A 22,194-nucleotide genomic window follows, 5' to 3' on the forward strand; every position below is an offset into this window, starting at 1 on the left:
ACTCCCCGCTGAGCAGGGAGCCCAACCCAGGGCTCCATCCCAGGACCCTGAGATCATGACCTGAGCCCAAGGCAGACTCTTAGCTGACTGAGCTACCCAGGTGCCCCGAAACTTTCAATAAAGACTTCTTTCAGTCAGAAAATGTAGCTAGCAGGTATATAGAAAGGTTTAAGATAGTCAAATCATAATGGATTACTAAGGGAAGTTGGGAGGACTGGGAGCCATTCTTAGTCTTTGGAGTCAACATCAGAGCCTTCCCCGACACATCCTCTGTTGCCCTCAGAGCAGACCCTGAGTCATCTAGACAAGTGGGGTCATTCTTACCTTTTTATATTTGTAAACTGGGATTTATAGAGAGGATCACTTAACAAAAAAAGGCATACATATTTTCTGATCAAGTTTGAGGCTACCTCCTGTTCAGTTATTACTGTCTTTAATGTTATGTTAACATGATTTATACACACCATTTAAGAGAATAATATATAGTTTATGTGTTCATTTTCTTACAGGTTGCAGATATTTTATTCCAGACTGCCCAAAATGCAGGAATCAATTTTGACACTGTGTGTGGAGTACCTTACACAGCTTTACCGTTGGCTACAGTTATCTGTTTAACCAACCAAATTCCAATGCTTATTAGAAGGAAAGAAACAAAGGATTATGGTAAAATAAAAGTATTATAAGCTTTAAGTTGATACGTAACCTGATAATGTTAGAATTTTTTCTTCTAGGCACTGATGTTTGCCAAAGTCACCTTGGATATTCTTCTTAGGTCCTTTAGAATTGGTTAACTGTTACTGTAAATCACCTTCCTTTCCTTTAGATTCTAGGGGTACAATGTTTTCTATTGACTAAACTATGTAAAAAAAGTGCACTTTTTTTTGTATTACATCTGTGAAACCGAAGATTTTTAACCAGTCCTTCTCTCGGCAGCAGAATGTTCTAAGAGCACATACTTGCCTGGTATTAAACTGCATAAAGAGAAATGTCACATAAAATTCTCTAAATGAAGATACATTTTCGTGGGTCCTTGGCAGTAAGTTATAAGGGTGTGTTTTATACATGTGAGCTTGCTTTAAAAACAAATCAGTCTCGGGGTGCCTGGCTGGCTCAGAGGAGCATGGGACTCTCGACCTTGGGGTCATGAGTTCGAGCCCCATCTTAGGTGTAGAGATTACAAAAAAAAAATAATAAACTTAAAAAAATAAAAAATCAATCTAAAAATATTGGAACTGACTTCATATTTGATGACATTAAGGAATTAATGGGGTTTTTTGTTTTATGTTGCTGTGACAGTATTTCTGTTAATTTTTTTAATAGAGTCCTTACCTTTTACAAGATGCGTTCTAAAAATGTTTTGTGATGAAAATCATGACATCTGGGCTTTGCTTCTAAAAATTATGGAGGGAGGGAAGAGATGGGGATACAGCTGAAACAAGATTGACCATGAGTTAAGTGGCGAGGTATTTAGGGGGTTTGTTAGACTTCTTTGCCTAGTTTTGTTTGAAATTTTCCATTTAAAACAAAATGTTTTTGCTGCTTGATGGCACAGTGTTTATCAGTATGGACCCTGCCCATAAGGAAACTATTGTTTCTATTTATTAGGTTTTTAAAAATATTTCTTAGAATAAGAACAGTAATTGTAAATATATATATAAGTGACATAGTCTTGTGTTCTAGTCAATTTGCCAGTTCAAGGGGAGGAAAAGAATGGGGAAGGGCAGGAATGGTACCTGTGGTAAAGCTCAAACAGTGGGCAAATTGCTTACCAATTCTTAGGTTTCAACGTAAGATAAATTTGATAGTGGAAACTAGAAAACGAATCTCTAGAAAATGAGTCTGTAAAGTCTATAGCCTTATTTACATTTTGTAGATTATCTGCAAGTAGTCTATGGTGGGGGTTGGAGTGGGGAAGTACATTTACTCATTGCATTATATAATTCATAAAGTTGTAGTGATAGATCTAAATGGTTGCTGAATATTTTTTCTCCTGAATTTATTTCCTCAAAAGGCCAGTTGTTCGGCTGATCTTGAGTAATGAACTTGTTTGTTATGGAAAAAAGAATGATTTCATTGATGGTACTGGGTTATTGTTTCATAACTTTCCTTGATCTAGGTTATCTTGCTTTAAGAAACTCCATATTTGAAATTTTGATCATGAACATGTTAAGTGGTGCTTACTTACACTATGAAGTAATTTGCTAGTTTTGATGTAAATATTCTATATATGTAACTTTGACAATTTTCTATTGAAAATTGGGGAACACTGAACAAAATGGTAATCATGGCTCATTGAAGATTTATCAGGAATAAAGATAAAGTAGCTCTAAAAGTAGATTATCAGAAAATAAGATTTAATCATCTACCTCTTCATAAATACATACCAAATTTATAATGCTAGATACATCTTGAGTTGGCTGAAATAATATATTTTTAAATTGAAATCAACGTAACGTTTTCTTTTCTAGGTACTAAGCGTCTTGTAGAAGGAGCTATTAATCCGGGAGCAACCTGTTTGATCATTGAAGATGTCGTTACCAGTGGGTCTAGTGTTTTGGAAACTGTTGAGGTTCTTCGGAAGGAGGGATTGAAGGTCACTGATGCCATAGTGCTGCTGGACAGAGAGCAAGGAGGCAAAGACAGGTTGCAGGCCCATGGGATCCATCTTCACTCAGTGTGTACATTGTCCAAAATGCTGGAGATTCTTGAGCAGCAGAAAAAAATTGATGCTGAGATGGTTGAGAGAGTGAAGAGATTTGTTCAGGAGAATGTTTTTGTGGCAGCTAATCGTAACGATTCACTCCTTCCTATAAACAAAGCTCCCGGAGAACTCAGCTTTGGTGCACGTGCAGAGCTGCCCAGGATCCACCCAGTTGCATCGAAGCTTCTCAGGCTTATGCAGAAGAAAGAGACCAATCTTTGTCTGTCTGCTGATATTTCAGAGTCCAGAGAGCTGTTGCAGCTAGCAGATGCTTTAGGACCCCGCATCTGCATCCTTAAGACTCATGTAGATATTTTGAATGATTTTACTCTGGATGTGATGAAGGAGTTAACAGCTCTGGCAAAACGCCACGAGTTCTTAATATTTGAAGACCGGAAATTTGCAGATATAGGAAACACAGTAAAAAAACAGTATGAAGGTAAGCATTATTTAGGAATCTGCAAAAACAGAAATTTAGCTTAAACTGCCTGAAGAACAAAAGGAAATGTTTTGACTCCCATCACTGAAAGTCCAGCCATAGAAGAGTCTGTCAAGCATGGTTGGATCTAGGAGCTCAAGCACAGGTCTTTTGGACTTGCCTTCTTGTCATCTCTCAGCTCTGCTTTCTTCTCTCTTGAATTCTTTCTCAGGCACACTCCTCATGACTACCCCAAACTAGTCACTCAGGCCTGGGTTATGGAATAGCTTTATTAGCTTAGTAATATATGCCCTGCTTCTGGTGATGTGAGGTTGTTAACTGTAAATTTTTTGAACTGACCTGTGGTCGAAGGTAGTTTCCCCAAAGAAAATGGGTGTGCTGCCAGAAGAAAGGGATGCACATCCTAGGCAGACAAAAATGACAGGCGATGGCCTTGGCAGAACACAGTGAGTTCTGAATATTTGAAAAACAAAAGTTGCAGATATAGGAAACAATGAGATAGAAGTGTAAAGTTGTAACATTTGTTTTTGGCAAAAAAAGATCTATTGGTATACTTTTTTTGTTGTTAAATAGGAACTTAAAATAGAGCATATATTGGTTTAAAAAAAAACTACTTAATTTTCTACCCATTCTATGGAAGTTTCTGTCATATTGTATAGGACAGCTTTTTTTGCTTAAATTACAGGATAAAACATTTATTGAAAGGTTAATGCTTAAAGACATCTTATAGACAGCAATTTTTCTTAAATACCTGCCTATGCTTAAGCTATTTCTTTAGGATAGATTTGCCTGTGACTTTCTTTCTGTGCTTAAGATGTTCTGCCATCATCATATTGGCTTACTTTAGTTTATCAGCTGATGTAAGAGTTACACAAACTCTACAGGTTTGCATATAGTTTTCTCAGAAATTGATTAAGGGTATTGCCGTCAGCTTTTAAAGTGAATATAGTTGCCTGTTGAAATTAAGAGGCCTAAGGAGCAAGTAGAACCTTTGAGAGATGGTAAAGTTGCTGAGAGATTCCTGCAGAATGAACATTGGTCATCTTTAGAGGAATTTCAGAATGCTGGTATCTTCGGCCTCAAATGCCCTTCTTCACTGGAATCCCATTTCTCTTTGCATGTTTTATTGGTGGTCAGAACCTTCAGCCTGCAAGGAAAACCAGTCTTCTCAGTGTTGCTGATAACTAAGTGCAGAAATTGTAAGACTTTTTGCTCATTGTGCTCTTTCAGCTAGCCACCAGGTGAACAGATAGTTTTTCGCAGATGGACCCATAGGCCCCCTGGTAATCACTGCAGTTCTCAGAGCGCTTCACTGTTTCATTAGCATGTTACTGTGAGATTACTTCAGACTGTAGTTGGTTGGGCAAAAAGTTAGTGGTTTTTGTTTGAAAACTGTCTTCTTTTCAACTTCCTAGGTGGTGTCTTCAAAATAGCTTCTTGGGCAGATCTGGTCAATGCTCACGTGGTGCCAGGCTCGGGGGTTGTGCGGGGCCTGAGCGAAGTCGGCCTGCCTTTGCAGCGCGGGTGCCTGCTCATTGCAGAGATGAGTTCTGCTGGCTCCTTGGCTACAGGCAGCTACACTAACGCAGCGGTAAGTGACAGAGGGGCTGGCATGACAGAAGGCCAGGACTGTTGTGCTAGAAGTTACTGGGAAAGAAAACCGTCTTAAATTTGAGATTTATGGAACCCCTCCCCCCAAAAAATCAGCCATTAGGGTGACAGTAATGCTAGAGGGCTAGAGGTTCTGGATAATAGCATTTTTCTATCTTGTAGTGGGCACTTAAGAGATACGAACATTGAGATACAGGTATTTGGTCAAATATCTGCCTATCCTTACCTGGTCTTTAGATAGCTGGGGTTTTTTGGGGGTTTGTTTTGTTTTCATTTTGCCATGTGTTGAAATTGAAGAGCTTCTTCCCAGATGTGCAGTTTCTCAGAATCTCCCAAGTCCCCCAGAGATGCACATTCTTACCACAGCAGCCCAGATGAAGTTTTATCTTCTTCAGTCTCTGCGATTGATTGTAATTGTGTGGGAAAGCTCTAGAGTTCTGACTTAGGGTTTTCTTCATTAACCCCCCGTCATTAAAAGTTCTTATAACACCATATTGTTAGTACCCAACACCCACCCCTGCACACCAGAATAAAATGAGTTGGATAATTATCTAGTTAAAAAGTTCCTTTACAGATATTTTAAAGACTGTTACTTTTAAAAGTAATAGAAAATTTTTTTAACTTTTTATTGTTATGTTAATCACCATCATTAGTTTTTGATGTAGTGTTCCATGATTCATTGTTTGTGCATAACACCCAGTGCTCCACGCAGAATGTGCCCTCTTTAATACCCATCACCAGGCTAACCGATCCCCCCACCCCCCTCCCCTCTAGAACCCTCAGTTTGTTTTTCAGAGTCCATTGTCTCTCATGGTTCGTCTCCCCCTCCGACTTACTCCCCTTCATTCTTCCCCTCCTGCTATCTTCTTCTTTTTAAAAGTAATAGAAATTTTAATAAAATGTTATTTTTTACATGGGAATTCATTTTTATATTACTTCAAATACTATCTGTGGAGCTGTGAAGAAATCATATGGCCCTGGGGCCAGGTTTTAACCCCACCTCTAAATTGACCATAAATGTGATTTCCCAGATCTCCTAGCAGAGAGTCCATGAGTCAGTGCTAATATTTGGCATTCTGGGAGTCTGGGTCTGGCTTGGCTCAAGGACAAGACATGGCTTGTTGGTAGGTGGTAATACTTGGTGACACAAATAGAACAGTAGGAGCCTTGTGGAAGAGCCAGATTAGAAAGACCATCTAGAGAAACTTCTATAAAAGTGAGGAAATGAGGAAATGGTGGAGATCAGTTATTGGCAGATGTTAAAGGAATGCAGTAAAAGGTTAGATTTCTTTAGCCCTTGACAACATAGCTGTTTTTATATGGTGGGTGTCTGGATATAGAGCAGTACCCCGTGTAGGTAGGCAGTAAGTAGTCAGTTTGGTTTCCTACCATTACTAATGTATTCTAGGGTACTCTCCACACACTCTCTTTCGAAGTAGGTGGGTTCCCAAACATTATTATTTAGCATCTCAATTTTAGATGCACATAGTATAGGATTTTTTCATGTTTTTAAGATATGATTAATTGGGAGAAGGGGTTATCTCAGGGTCTTCATGGATCAAGTATGTAGATTCATATCTAAGATTACCTGTTTTAGATGCATTTCATATCAAATAAGAGAAGACATTTATAAAATAGCAAAAGTTTTTAATTAATAGAGTTGATTTTTTTACTTGTAGAACTGTTATTCTGTGTAATTACTTCCTTGTAATCTGTCCTTTTACATTCCTCTTAGGTTAGAATGGCGGAGGAGCATCCTGAATTTGTGCTTGGTTTTATTTCTGGCTCCCGAGTAAGCATGAAACCAGAACTTCTTCACTTGACTCCAGGAGTTCAGTTAGAAGCAGGAGGTAAATCTATTTATTGGTGATGGTTTTTCCAAAATGCTTCTTTACCCACAATAAAATTTTGTGTTATTACGAAGTTGCTAAAGAGAAAAACTGTAATGAATGAGCCCTTTGGCCTGCTGATACTGACCTAGATATGCAAAATAGCTTGCAGTCTAATTTTGGGTGAAAATTTTAAAAGCTGCTTTTTGTTGAAATATGCCTAGAAACTGATTATTTTAGTCTTTCCCAACTAATATTCCAAATATGCTGCCATACAAGGTATTCTGTGAGTAAGGAAGAATGCTCTAGGCTAAACAAAATCCAATATTTGTGTCTTTGTTAGAGGACTCTGCAGAACTGTTGATGTGCTAATGTTTGTTGTAACTCTCGAGTGTGGGGATATATGGTTTCTCATGTCTCTCAAACTTAACACTTTCACCAGTCTGATAAAAGTAGTTAGAATGGCTAAAAAACAGGACAAATACAGTCTGTAGTAAAAGGAGTAAACTGGGTTATAAAAATAAGCATTTTTATATGTCCTATGGGACTCAGTAAAGTGGCTTTGGTCTTGAATGGGGAAGAAATCATGACTTAGAAACATTTTTCCTGGATTGGTTGCTTATCACACTTATGGTAGTTTATTCTATCCCATTTTCCATATCTTCCTAAGAAGTTGGAAATTGGAACTTTGAACAGTAGGGTTCTCAGCTAGCTTGTCACCCCTCAGTGGAATTTGTCAGGTGTTCAGAAGTTACCTGTAAAAATATTGAGAAAAGTAGATTTTATACTAGTCATTCTTATATAAGTCATACCCATCTCTCCATTGCACCATTCATTCCCCAGTCTAGCTTTCCCCTCCAGAGATAATCACATAATTGGTGTGTTATGTATCCTTCCACACCTTTGGCTTTGCATATACTCACAAATGCACATAGAGTGGGAGCCACATCCAGAGTTACCTTTTAACAACTACATAGTAGTTTCCTAGTTATAATTGGGCTATAATGTGTTTAACCATTTCCCATTGATGCATTTGGATGGTTTTATAAGCAGTGAACATCCTTATATACATTTTTGCACATGTAGAGTATTTCTGGAATATTCTTCTAGGCTAAAAACTCGTTGAGGATGAGAGCTCTTTCTGAAGAATGCATATCCTCCAGTACAGTGCTCCTGTGCTTCATAAATGGCCTATAAACACTCATACAGATGTTGGAGGAATGAAAAATAGGCTGTATAAGAACAGTTGAAAGGGTTGGTGTTTCTGACTGGGACAGTAATACTGAGAACATAATGATTGAAGGTATGAGTTTGGTAAACTTGGTTTTCTTTTTATACCCTGGAATACTAGAATTAGCAGATTCCCATTAGCTCCTTCAAAGTTAATTATTGTATATAAATAATAGGTACCGCCTTTTTGGGATTTGGTGGTTTAACTGTGTAGTTTAGGCAGAAAACATTACAGAAAGTTAATCAGGAAAGGGGTGCCCGGGTGGCTCAGTCGGTTAAGCATCTGACTCTTGATTTCCGCTTGGGCTGTGATCTTGAGGTCATGGGATCAAGCCCTGTGTTGCGCTCAGTGGGAGTCTGCTTGGAATTCTCTCTCTGCCCCTCCCCCTGCTCGCTCTCTAAAAATATTTTTAATTTATTTATTTTAGAGAGAGCAATGGGCAGAGGGAGAGGGACAAGCAGACTTTGTGCTGAGCACAGAGCCTGACCCAGGGCTTGATCCCATGACCCCAAGATCATGACCTGAGCCGGAATCAAGAGTCGAATGCTTAACTGACTGAGTCACACAGGCGTCCCAATAAATCTTCAAAAAAACAAAGTTGATCAGGAAGAAAACTAATAGGATAATGAAAACTCAGATAAGTTAATGAATGGTGGCTGAACCCCCGCCCAGGTTAAAGAGTATTGGGGGTTTTGACATTTTAATTTGCACTAAACGTTTTGAGTCAAGTTTGGATCCCTGGCCCTTCCTTCCATTTAGTAACCATGTATCTTTGGACAGGTCATTTATTTTGGTGTCATTTTCAAGTATAAAATGGGGATGTTAACAGTGTTGGCCTCATAGGGTTGTTGAGAAGCTTAATGAGGTGTGTAATACACTTCACCCAGTGTCTTGACACAGAGTAAGCACTCTGCTTATCAACTGCTAATGTTCATTATAAGACCCCATAACTCTTTGACTAGATAGGATCTAGGCTTTTAGGAATATTTAAAGCATCATAAGCCATTTAGCAGAAGGAGTCAAGAGCAACAGAATTTTAAAAAGGGATATGTGGGGCTCTGGTTTAAGAAGGAAGATCCTGAACTCTCCTGAGTCTGCAGTTACGTATGGGATATTTTCTCTGAAAAAACCTAAAGTCTGGCTGAACAAGGACTATACGTTCGGCGAATGAGAAGAAAACCACATCAGAGTGGGTAGGAGAGGCTGGGACACAGTCTCACCATAAAGCCGACTTAGAAGGGAAGTCAAAACTTGGGGCATCTCCCTAAGGAGTGAAGGGATTGAGCTGCACATCAGGTACTCTCAACTTCTGAAAACCAACAGGGCTTGTGTCCACAAGACTAGTGATCTGAGAAATGGCTCCTAAGGGCTCTCACACATGGACTCACCCACCCTAAGTCCCAGCTCAGAGGTAGCTGATATTGCCCAGACTTTTAAGTAAAAAGGCTCATTTATTAATGATAAAGTGCTGGCCTGGGGGGGCAGGCACCTAATTTCACACACACATTTAAGAGCCTACTGCAGCATTCTTCAGGGACGGAGACTGGTGGGCGCCATCTTTGTGCTCCCCCTCTGCCACCGCACAGTACCAGTATCTCCAAAAGGGAGTTTTTACACGTAGCTGGTGTCCCGATTTTTGCAGCTGCTACGCAGGAGACATCCCTTATTCACTTAGCTTTGGAGGCCAGAGGAGCTTTGTTAACAGTTCCATGGGACCTGGAACATATCAGAGAGATCTTGGCAGGCTACCACCACCACTCTTTCTATGAAAGAGGCATATTTGCTTGCTTTGGAGCTTCAGACTGAAGGGCAGGCTTCAGCTTTGGCACATACCTGTGACCTGCAGAGCCGTTTTCAGGGAACAAGGCTGGTAGACACCATCTTTACACTCTCCCTCATTACGGCTTGCCAGTATCTCCCAGAGAAGAGGGTAGATGCTCATCTGGAGCCCTGATTTTTTTGCTATTGCCACCGGGGAGACACCTCCAAATAACCTGGCTCTGGTGGCCAGTGGGACTTATAATTGAGGTCTCACAGAATTATCTATATTTGATGTTAAAAGCTGTTGCCTGAGGGCCTGGCTTCCAATCAGCCTGAATCTAGGTGCTAAGATCCTTCCCTTTGGGATGCTGACAAGTCTTGGCATACTTCCAACTGCTGGGAGCCATTGAAAAAATAAGACTTCTTGAACAATCAGAATGGTTGACTGAGAGGGGGTTGTTTCATCTAATGCATAGAATCCAACAGAGTTGGCAAGCAAAATGAAGAAACAAAGGGTTTTATGTTCCAAATTTAAGAATAAGAGATACACCTCAGAAAAACTAATGAAATACCTGATAAAGAGTTCATAGTAATAGTCATAAAGATGCTCACCACACTCAGAAGGAAAATGGATGAATACAGTGAGAATTTCAACAAAAAGAAAATACTAAATAGAAGTCCCAGAGCTAAGGAATACAATATACAATAACTAAACTGGAAAATACAGAGGCAGGGTTCAGTAGCAAACTAGATGAAACAGAAGGATCAATGAACTTGATGACAAGGTAGGAGAACTCACGCTATCAGAGCAGCAAAATGAAAATAAAAGTGAAGATAGCTTATGGGACCTATGGCACAACATTAAGTGGACTGACATTCGCATTATAGGGGTCCCAAAATGAGGAAAGAGAAAGGGACAGGTAAATTATTGGAAGAAGTAGTGACTAAAAACTTCCGTAACCTGGAGAAGGAAACACATCCAGATCCAGGCAGCCCAGAAAGTTCCAAATAAGAATCCAAAGAGTCCACAGCAAGATACAAAATGTCAATTGTACTGTATGTTAGCTAGGTGAAATTTAAAAATTTGGAGGAAAAAAATTAAAATGTCAGAAGTTAAGGAGAGATTCTTAAAAGCAGCAAGAACAAAACAACTCCCTTGTATGTATACAAGGGAACTCCCATAAGACTATCAGATTTTTTCAGGAGAAACTGCATTCCAGAAGGGAGTGGTGAGATACTATCAGAGTGCTCAAAGAAAAGTCTTCCAACAAAGAACTCTACTCAGCGGAGTTTAGAATTGAAAGATAAAAGAGTTTTCTGCAACAGCAACAGCTAAAGGAGGAGTTCATCATCACTAAATCAGCCTTACAAGAAATATTAAAGGGACTTCTTTAAGCTGAAACAAAAGGATGCTAATTAGTAACAAGAAAACATAGAAAAGAATAAATCTCACTGGAAAAGGAAATATATAGTAAAGGTAGTAGATCAGTCGTAAGTTAAAAGACAAAAGTAATAATAATTGTAACTACAATAATTAAAGGATATGTAGGAGAGAAAGGTGTAAAGTGTGATACCGGAAATGTAAAAGATGGAAAGGGAGAAGAAATGTAGAGCTTTAGAATGTTGTCAAACATAATTTGTTATGAACTTAAAATAGACGTAAGTTGTTAAATATAAGCCTTACATAAACAATAAAACAAAATCCTTTAGTAGATGCACAAGATAAAGAAATCCAAGCATACCACTTAAAGTCATCAAATCACAAAGAGAGTGAGAGAAGAACAGAGCAACCAGAAAACAGCCAGAAAACAATTTAACAAAATGGCAGTAAGTATATACCAAAAATAATTACTTTAAATGGACTAAATTCTCCAGTCAAAAGAGTGGCTGAATGGATTTTAAAAACCAGACCTATCCATATGCCGCCTATAAGAGACTCACTCGCTTCAGATGTAAGCAAAGTATACTTCATAGACTAAAAGTGAAGAGATGGGAAAGATAGTCCATGAAAATGGAAATCAGAAGAAACAGACTTATCAGACCAAATAGACTTTCAAACAAAGACTTTAATCAGAGACAGACAAGGGCATCATTACATAATGATGGAGTCAGTCCAACAAAGAATGTAACATTTGTAAATCTTTTGGCACCCAACATAAGAGCACCTAAATGTATGAGGCAAATACCAACAGTCCTAAAGGGAGAAATACACAGCAATGCAAGAATAGTGTAGGGGATTGTAGTATCTCACATCAGTAGATAGATCATCCAAACAGGAAACCAGTAAATGAACATCAGCCTTAACCCATTAGACCAGATGGACTTAACGGATATATACAGAACATTCCATCCAAAAGCAATAGAATACTCTTTCTTCTCAAGTGCACATGGAACATTCTTCAGGGTAGATAGTATGTTAGGCCCCCAAATAAATCTGATACTAAAACCAGACAAGAATGCCACAGGAATACAAAATTGTAAGCCAAATATTGGTGAACATAGATGTAAAAATCTTCAACAAAATAGCAAACTGAATTCAATGATATCTTTTTTTTTTTTTAAATATTTAATTTGTTTATTCACGAGAGACAGAGGGAGAGAGAGAGAGAGAAGCAGGCTCCCAAGGAGCAGGGAGCCCGATGCGGGACTCGATCCCAGGACCCTGGGATCACGACCTGAGCCGAAGGCAGACGCTCAACCATCTGAGCCACGCAGGCACCCTGAATTCAATGATATCTTAAAAGGATCATGCACCAGGGCACCTGGGTGGCTCAGTCACAGTTGGGCGTCCAACTCTTGGTTTCAGCTCAGGTTGTGATCTCATGGTTCTTGGATCGAGCCCTGCGTGAGCCTCTGTGCTCAGCAGGAAGTCTGCTTGAGGATTCTCTCCCTCTGCCCCGCAAGTGCATGCTCTCTTTCTCTCTAAAATAAATAAAATCTTAAAAACAAGGAGATTGAACACCATGATCAGCTGGGATTAATTCCAGGGATGCAGGGGTGGTTCAGTGTGATATACCACATTAACAAAATGAAGGATAAAAATCAGATGATCATCTCAACACATGCAGAAAGAGCATTTGACAAAATTCAGTATCCATTTATGATAAAGACTTAAAGTGGATATAGAGATAACATACCTCAATATAATAAAGTCCATGTATGAAAAGCCCACAGTTAACCTAATACTCAGCTGTGAAAAGATAAAAGCTTTTCCTCTGAGATCAGGAACAAGACCAGGATGCCCACTCTTACTGCTTTTAATTCATAGTACTGGAAATCCTAGCCACAGAAGTTAGTCAAAAAAAAAGAAACAAAAGTCATCCAGAATGGAAATGAAGACATAAAACTGTCACTATTTGCAGATTATATATTATATAGCAAACCCTAAAGACTCCACCAAAAAACTGTTAGAATACACGAATTCAGTAAAGTTGCAGGATATAAAAATCTGTTGCATTTCTTTACACTTAATATCATAGTATCTAAAAGAAAAATTTAGACAATCACATTTACAATGGCATTAAAAAGAATAAATGACGTAGGAATAAATAAAACCAAAGAGGTTAAAGACCTCTATACTGAAAACTGGAAGACATTGATGAAAGAATTGAAGATGACACAAATAAATGGGAATATACTCATGCTCACGGATTGAAAGACTTAATATTGTTAAAACGCCCATACTACTCAAAATAATCAATAGATTTGATGCATTCCCTATAGAAATTCCAGTGGGATTTTTCACTGAAACAGAACAAACTATACTAATATTTGTATGAAACCAAAAAAGACCCCAAATAGCCAAAGCAGTTTTGAGAAAGAACAACCAAATTAGAGGCATCACACTCCTCGATTTCAAACTAATTACAAAGCTATAGTAGGTAAAACAATTTTGATATAAAAACAGACACGTAGATCCATGGAATATAGTAGAGAGCCCAGAAATAAACCCATGCATATATGGTCAATTTATGACAAAGGAGCTAAGAATATACAATGGGGAGAGGACATTCGCTTCAATAAAATGGTGTAAAGACTTGAAGTAAGGCTTGAAATCATAAAACTTCTAGAAGAAAACATAGGTAGTAAGCTCCTTGACATCGGTTTTGGCAGTGATTTTTTTTGAATCTGACCAAAACTAAAACAAAAGAAAAATAAATAAGTGGAATTATATTAAACTAAAAAGATTCTGCACAGCAAAGGAAACCATCAACAAAATTAAAAGGCAACCATCTAAATGGGAGGAAATATTTGCTAATCATGTATTTGATAAGGGGTTAATACTCAGAGTATATACTAAACTCGTATTCCTCTGTAGCCAGAAAAAAAGAATAACAATCCAATTAAATAGGCAGAAGATCTGAAAAGACATTTTACAAAGAAGACATACAGATGGCCAACAGGCACATGAAGATGCTAACCATTACTAGTCATCAGGGAAATGCAAATCAAAACCATAGTGAGATAACACCTCACACCTGTCAGATTGGCTAGTATCCAAAAGTCAAGAAGTGTTGGCAAGACTGTGGAGAAAAGGGAACCCTTGTGCTCTGTTACTGGGAATGTAAATTGGTACACGGAAAACAGTGTGGAGGTTCCTCAAAAAAGTAAAGTTGTATGACCCAATAATTTCACTTCTGAGTATTAATCCAAGGAAAACAAAAACACTCAAAATGATACATGCACCCCCGTATTCATTGCAGAAGTATTTATAATAGCCAAGATATGGAAACAACCTCAGTGTCCATCAGTGGATGTTTGCAATAGAATACACACACAATGGAATATAATGACCCAAAAATAATGGAATCTTGCCATTTGCGACAATATAGATGGACCTTGAGGGCATTATGCTGAGTGAAATAAACCAGAGAATGACGAATACCATATAATCTCACTTGTATGTGGACTCTAAAACAAAACAAGTTCATAGATCTAGCGAACAGATTAGTGTTTGCTAGAGGCTGAAGGTGGGGAGTGGGCCAAAAGGGTAAAGGGTGTCAAAAAGTACATACTTCATTATAAAATAAGAGGGATGTAATGTACAGCATGGTGACCGTAATTAATAATACTGTATTGCATTTTGGAAAGTTGCTAAGAGGGTAAGTCCTAAAAGTTCTCACACAAAGATTTTTTTGTAATTACTCAAGGTCCTAATTGTTAACTAGGCTTACTGTGATGAGTTGGCAATGTATACAAATTTCAAATCATTATGTTGTACACCTGAAACTAATGTTATATCTCAGTTATACCTCAGTAAAGAAATATTCATCATAGCGTTGGAAGTCCAACCGACAGCATTCAGGCAAGAAAAATAAAAAGCATCCAAATTAGAAAGGAAAAAGTAAAACTCAGTAGTTGCAGATGACATAATACTATACACAGGAATACCTCAGAGATACTGCAGCTTCAGTATCAGACCACTGTAGTAAATATTGCAATAAAGCAAGTCAAGTAAACCTCTTGCTTTCACAGTGCATATAAAAGTTGTGTTTCTACCGTAGAGTATTAAGTGTTGCATAGCTTTATGTCTAAAATAACAAAGTACATACCTTAATTAAAAAATACTTTATTGCTAAAAAATGCTAACCATCATCTGAGCCTTCAGCAAGTTGTAATCTTTTTGCTGGTGCAAGGTCTTGCCTTGATTTTGATGGCTGCTGACTGATCGTGGTGGTGGTTGCTGAAGGTTGGGGCAACTCTGGCAATTTTTAAAAATAAGACAACGAAGTGTGTAGTATCGATGGACTCTTTCATGGAGGGTTTCTCTATAGCATGCAGTGCTGTTTGAAAGCTTTTTTTTTTTTTTTAAGTAGGCCCCGCCTCCAGTTTGGAGCCCAATGGAGGGCTTGACCTCACGACCCTGAGATCAAGACCTGAGCTGAGATTAAGAGTCAGATATTCAACCGACTGAGCCACCCAGGCACCCCTGTTCAATAGCATTTTTAACCATAGAATGTCTTTCAGAAGTGGAGTCAGTCCTCTCAAATCCTGCCACTGCTTTATCAGCTTAGTTTAGGTAGTATTCTGAATCCTTTGCTGTCCTTTCAACAGTCTTAACAGCATTTTGACCAGGAGAAGATTCCATCTCAAGAAACCATTTTCTTGATTCTTTGCTCATCTGTAAGAAGCAACTCCTCATCTGTTCAAGTTTTTTCATGAGATGGCAGCAGTTCAGTCACATCTTCAGGCCTCATTTCTAATTCTAGTTCTCTTGCGGTTTCCCCCACATCTGCAGTTATTTCTTCCACTGAAGTCTTGAACCCCGCAAAGTCATCCGTGAGGGCTAGAAGCAACTTCCAAACTCTTCCTGTTAATGCTGTTATTTTGACCTCTTCCCATGAATCACAAATGTTCTTAATGGCAGCTAGAACGGTGAATCCTTTCCAGAAGGTTTTCACTTTACTGTGCCCAGATCCATCAGAGGAATCACGGTCTATGGCAGCTATAGCTTTACGAGATGTATTTTTTTTTAAGATGTATGTATTGGGGCACCTGGGTGGCTCAGTCGTTAAGCATCTGCCTTCGGCTCAGGTCATGATCCCAGGGTCCTGGGATCAAGCCCTGCATCGGGCTCCCTGCTCGGCGGGAAGCCTGCTTCTCCCTCTCCCACTCCCCCTGCTTGTGTTCCCTCTCTTGCTGTGTCTCTCTCTGTCAAATAAATAAAATCTTAAAAAAAAAAAAAAAAAGATTTATGTATTTTAGAGAGAGAGAGCACGTGCATACCTGAGCAACAGAGGGAGAGAATCTTCAAGCAGACTCCCTTCTGAGCGTGGAACCTGGTGTGGGGCCCAATCTTAGGACCCATGACCTGAGCTGACACCAAGAGTTGATGCTTGACTGACTGAGCCACCCAGGTGCCCCATGAGATGTATTTCTTAATAAGGCTTGAAACTCAAAATTACCCCTTGATCTATGGGCTGCAGAATGGCTGTTGTATTAGCAGGCATGACAACATTAATCTCATTTTACATCTCCCAACAAAACTCTTGGTAAGCAAGTACACTCTCAGGAAGCAGTAATATTTGGAAAGGAATCTTTCTTTCTGAGCAGTAGGTCTCCACAGTGGACTTAAAATATTCAGTGAACCATGTTGTAAACAAATATGCTGTCATCCAGGCTTTGTTGTTCCATTTATAGAGCATGGGCAGAGTAGATTTAGCATAATTCTTAAGGACCGTAGAATTTTTGGAATGGTAAGTATTGGCTTCAGCTTAAAGTCACAAACTGCATCAGCACCCAACAAAAGAGGGTCAGTCTGTCCTTTGAAACTTTGAAGCCAGGTATTGACTTCTCTCTAGCCATAAAAGTCCTAGATAGCATTTTTTAATAGAAGTCTGTTTAACCTACATGAAAATATCTGTTTAGCGGAGCCACTTCCATTAATTATCTGAGCTAAATCTTCCAGACCGGGGGGTGGGGGCGGTGGAGCACGAGAGAGCAAGCTTGGGGGAGGGCCTGAGGGAGAGGGAAAGAGAAACTCCAGCAGACTCCTCACTGAGCTCAGAGGCCAGAGTGGGGCTTGATCTCAAGACCCTGAGATCATGACCTGAGCTGAAACCAAGAGTTGGGACATTCAACCAACTGTGCCACCCAGGCGCCCCCACCTTACACTTTTATGTTATAGAGACGGTTTCTTTCCTTAAACCTCATGAGCCAACCTCTGCTGGCTTCCAGCGTTTCTTGTGCAGCTTCCTCACCTCTATCAGCCTTCCTAGAGTTAAAGGGAGTTAGGGCCTCGCTCTGGATTAGGCTTTGGGTTAAGGGAGTGTTGTGCCTAATTTACTCTTCTGTCCAGACCACTGAAACTTTCTCCATATGTATTGCTTATCATTCATGTGTTCAGTAGAGTAGCACTTTTAATTTCCTTCAAGAACTTTTTCTTTGCATTCACAGCTTTGCTGTTTGGTGCAAGAAGACTAGTTTTCAGCCCATCTTGGCTTTCAACATGCCTTTCTCACTAAGCTTAATCATTTCTAGCTTTCGATTCAAAGTGAGAGACATGTGACTCTTCCTTTCCCTCGAACACTTAGAGAATTGTACGGTTAAGTGGCCTAATTTCAATATTGCTGTGTCTCAGGGAATAGGGAAGGACAAGAAGAGGGAGAGAGATGGCTGGTGGTGGAGCAGTAAGAACACATTTGTCAAGTTCACCATCTTATATGGGCACAGTTTGTTGTGCCCCAAAACAGTTACATTAGTAATATCAAAGATCTATGATCGCAGATGACTGTAAAAAATATAACAGTAATGAAAAAGTTTGAAATATCGTGAAAAGTACCAACACGTGATAGAGATACAAGGTAAGCAAAGGCTGTTGGAGAAATGGGGCCAAGAGACTTACTGAATGCAAGGTTGCCACAAACCTTCAGGTTGTAAAAAAATGCAGTATCTGCAAAGTAAAGTGCAGTGCAGTAAAATGAGGTATGTCTACAGAAAACCCTAGAGAGTCCACCAAAAAACTTAAATGAATTCAGTAGAGTTCTCAGGTTACAAAATTAACATACAGAAATTAGTTGTTTCTATGCACTAATAATAAGCTATCACGGAGAGAAGAAAACCCATTTACGATTGCATCCAGAGGAATAACATACCTAGGAATAAATATAACCAAGGAAGTGAAAGACCTGTACTCTGAAAACTGTTAAGACCTTGATGAAAGAAATTGAAGATCATACAAATATATAGACAAGTATTCTGTGCTCATGGATTGAAAGAATTACAAAATGTCCATACTGCCCAAAGCAGTCTACAGATTCAGTGCAATCTCCATTAAAGTAACATTGACATTTTTTATAGAACTAGAACAAAGAATCCCAAAATTTGTATAGAACCACAAAAGACCTCAAATAGTCAAAGCATTCTTGAGAAAGAGGAACAAAGCTGGAAGTATCGTGCTCCCTGATTTCAGACTAAATTACAAAGCTATAGTAACTGAAATAATATGGTATTGGCATGGAAACAGACACATAGATCAATGGAATGGAGAGACCAAAGATAAACACTCTTATATGGTCAGTTAATCTATGACAAAGGAGATAAGAATGTACAATGGGGAGAAGACCGTCTCTTTAATAAATGATGTTGGGCAAACTGGACAGCTACACACAGAAGAATTAAACTGGACCACTTCTTACATCATATGCAAAAATAAATTCAAAATGTATTCAAACTTGAATGGGAGACCTGAAGTTGTAAACCCCCAGAAGAAAACATAGGCAGCAAGCTCTTTTGTATGAGTTTTAGCAATATTTTTTTGGATCAGTCTTCATAGGCAAGGGCAATAAAAACTAAAATACTGGGATTACATCCAACTAAAAAGTTTTTGCACAGCTAAGGAAACCAAATAAAGGAAAAGGCTCCCATCGAATGGGAGAAGGAATTTGCAAATAATACATCAAATAAAGATAAAAGGGTAATATCCAAAATATATAAAGAACTTACACATTGAAAAAAAAAACAACCTTGATTTACAAATGAGCAGGGGACTTGAATAGACATATTTTCAAAGGAGACATGCAGATGGTCGACAGGTACATGAGAAGACACTCAACATCACTAATCATCAGAGAACAGGGATGTGAAGAAGAGGGAACCCTAGTCTACTAGTGTTTGGTAGGAAAGTAAATTGGTACAGCCACTGTGGAAAACAGTACTGGTCTCTCAAAAAAAACCTGTCATACCGTCAGCAATTCCAGTTCTGGGTATTTTATCAGAAGAAAACAAAACCATCAATTTGAAGAGGATATGCACCCGTATGTTCATTGCAGCATTATTTATAATATCCAGGATATGGAAGCAGCCCAAGTGTCCATTAACAGGGGAATGGAGAGAGATGTGGTATAGGTTACACAATGGCATGTTACTCAGCCATTAAAAAAAAAAGGTGACATCTTGTCATTCATTTGTGACAACATGGATGAACCTAGAGGGTATTATGCCAAGTAAAATAAGTCAAAGACCAATACCTTATGATTTCACTTATCCTGGAATCTAAAAAAACCATAACCAACAAAGCAGAAACAGACTGATAGGTACAGGAAACAAAGTGTTGGTTACTAGTTGGGGGAGCAGCTGAGGAATGGGTGAAACAGGTGAAGGGGATTAAGAGATACAGACTTCTAATTATAGAATAAATAAGCCATGGGGGATGTAATGTACAGCACAGGGAATATAGTCAATATGGTAATAACTTTCTGTGCTGACAGCAATGAATTCTCTTGGAGATCAGTTCCTAATGTATAAAAATATCATTATGACATACACCTGAATAATAGGATATTGTATGTCAGTTATACTTGGATTAAAAAACACAAATTAAGTTAAAACAAATGTTGATAGAGTAAAGGAAGTAAAAAGTCAAAATTAAGGATTAGGGTTTGTATATAGTCTGAGCACTGGATAGGGTTATGACAGAAGACTCATTTTGGTGTGGTCAGGTTAGAGGTTTGTGAGGAATTTTCTAACAGTGTCACAGTGATCCTGAGATGTATAGTATAATCGTCTTTGATTGTGAGGCCAATTTTTACTGTTTTTTTTTGTTTTTGTTTTTTGGTAATGAATCTTTCTTGGCAATAGGAGATTTCCTGGTTTTTGATACTGTTAATGATAAATGCTCTAAAATTCAACATTGAAGAGCTGGTTAGCATCTTTTTCTGCCATGGGATCTCTGGCCTAAGGAGTCCCTTCATCTGCTTTTAATCACTTGCTGTCCAGGAGGGGCATGGAGAACACATGGCACATATTTGTTTAAAGCTGGTTAGATTCTTATTCAGAAAACTCATTTGATTGGCTTCTTGATTTTTTTATTTTATTTTATTTTTTGTATTGTGTTAAACAGTGACTTTTCTGTTTTTGCAGGGGATAATCTTGGCCAACAGTACAATAGCCCACAAGAAGTTATTGGCAAACGAGGTTCTGATATCATCATTGTAGGCCGGGGCATAACATCATCATTTAATCGTCTGGAAGCAGCTGAGTTGTACCGAAAAGCTGCTTGGGAAGCTTATTTGCGTAGACTTGGTATTTGAGTGTCTCGATACATTTTTGTGAAGACCTTGAAGATACATGGTCTCCTGAGATGCACTCGCTTGAAATAACAAGCAACACTTAATGGGTTGGATTCTTTCGTGGGTTCTGTGTTGGAATGACTTCTGGGTTTCTCACAGTCTTTAGGAAGTACTGAATGCTGAATAATCACTGCATTGTTACTATAATAAATTCATGTTCAAGCTCTTTTTTTTTTTTTTTTTTGGAGACTGATATTGATTAGGCAATCACAGTTCTACGTGTGTTGGGGTCTTTCATATTTAAGCATTTCCCCCATCCCTAGATCAGACTTTTTTGATTTTGATTAATTGCTGTAACAAAAATTTTAAGACCTCAAAAGGCTCAAACGAGGACGGTATTTCATGTGTCCTTCATTCTGTGTCTTATGTGATGCCCAATAATATTTAAATATTAGCTATTCTCCTTTCCTACTTAAAAGTGATAGTACAGGTGTCCAGAGGGAGGAAGAGGGGAAGATGACAGTAGCTAGTGTCTGGTGAAGCCAGTACCTGGTGTTCATCTCACCCAAGGGGGAGGTGCCCTGACTCATTTCCTCACCGAGGCAGCACCTGTGGACCTGTGCTGCACCCGTCACGGCTTCCTGTTGCCCGACTTGGATTACAAGTAGACAGGCTGCTCTTTCATTTCCTTAAAAAGACAGCAGTTTCAAGACATCTGAGGTTCCATTTGAAGGTGTGCCCAGGATCCTGCCTAATTATCCCAATGGTCATGGACAGGGAAGTCTGCCTTTACTAGAAAGACAGCGAAAGCCCAGCCACAGAGTTGACATTGTTATCAGCAGGTCTGGGTTTCTGCTGAGGTGAGGGCAGGGACATCCACCTTCCCAGGCCCCACCTTCATGCACGTACCCTAACCAGCGGAACGGCCCTTCTCCTCTGCTCCCAAATACCTGATTTCTCCCACCAGTTCTTCTGAGTTTCTGGATGATCCCTCTTCTCCAGTACTGATTGATAGAGATTTTCCCCAATTCTATATATTTGTCTTTTCAGGAAGCATCTTGGAGGGAGGGGAATGGGGTGTGAGCTTAGGTGAGCATTTTGAAATGGCCCCTCCTCTGCCTGTTCAAGATCTTGTTTGAGCTGGGCCATGTGGCAGTTGCAGTTGGAGGCTCTCCCATCACTGCAGCCTGTGGCTAACAGGAGTCTCGGTCCTGGGATTAGCCTGTGGCTAACTGGAGTCTCGGTCCCAATTCAGCCATCATGTTGATGGGAGTCATCCCTAGGAAAAGCCTCCAGGGACTGTCTGAATGTCTGAAAAAGGCACTGGAGTGTGAAGGTGGCAGCCTGAAATCACCATTAATGTTGCTTCCTCTCAACTCCCATTCCCTCATCTCTCTCTACTGGACAAAATGGCTGGTGGGTTTGTTCAGGTAAAACTGGAACACGACCACAGGCTCTGCCAGGATCTCTGAGGAAGAGGACAGGTGCCAGGTACTGTCTCCATTAAGTAGGTAGACAGAACAGTAGTGAGGCTCAGGACTTGTGGAGAAGTGGCACGTGTGTCTACATGTGTGCGTGTGCATACACCGGAGGGTCAGCTGGATTTTCCTTGC

General features: G+C 39.3%; 1 protein-coding gene across 2 annotated transcripts in view; it reads left to right on the plus strand.

Annotated features, from left to right (window-relative positions):
* UMPS (uridine monophosphate synthetase) overlaps window positions 1–20,807 on the plus strand; it is a 28,910-nt gene extending 8,103 nt beyond the window's left edge. The window contains exons 2-7 of one of the 2 annotated variants that reach the window (XR_012378818.1): window positions 510–663; window positions 2,469–3,140; window positions 4,556–4,731; window positions 6,487–6,601; window positions 7,691–7,883; window positions 20,433–20,562. Coding sequence is in view for 1 of the 2 variants with exons in the window: in XM_025875533.2 (XP_025731318.1) it covers window positions 510–663; window positions 2,469–3,140; window positions 4,556–4,731; window positions 6,487–6,601; window positions 20,433–20,602 (1,287 nt within the window). In the remaining variant the exon portion in view is untranslated. Of the gene's footprint in view, window positions 1–509; window positions 664–2,468; window positions 3,141–4,555; window positions 4,732–6,486; window positions 6,602–7,690; window positions 7,884–20,432 lie in introns of both variants that reach the window. The other variant, XM_025875533.2, reaches the window with a different exon arrangement.
* Window positions 20,808–22,194: the final 1,387 nt, after the last annotated feature.

The sequence above is a fragment of the Callorhinus ursinus genome, unplaced genomic scaffold (genome assembly GCF_003265705.2).
Source record: "Callorhinus ursinus isolate GAN/ISIS: 27379988/994484 unplaced genomic scaffold, GSC_fseal_2.0 scaffold1, whole genome shotgun sequence".
NCBI lineage: Eukaryota > Metazoa > Chordata > Mammalia > Carnivora > Otariidae > Callorhinus > Callorhinus ursinus.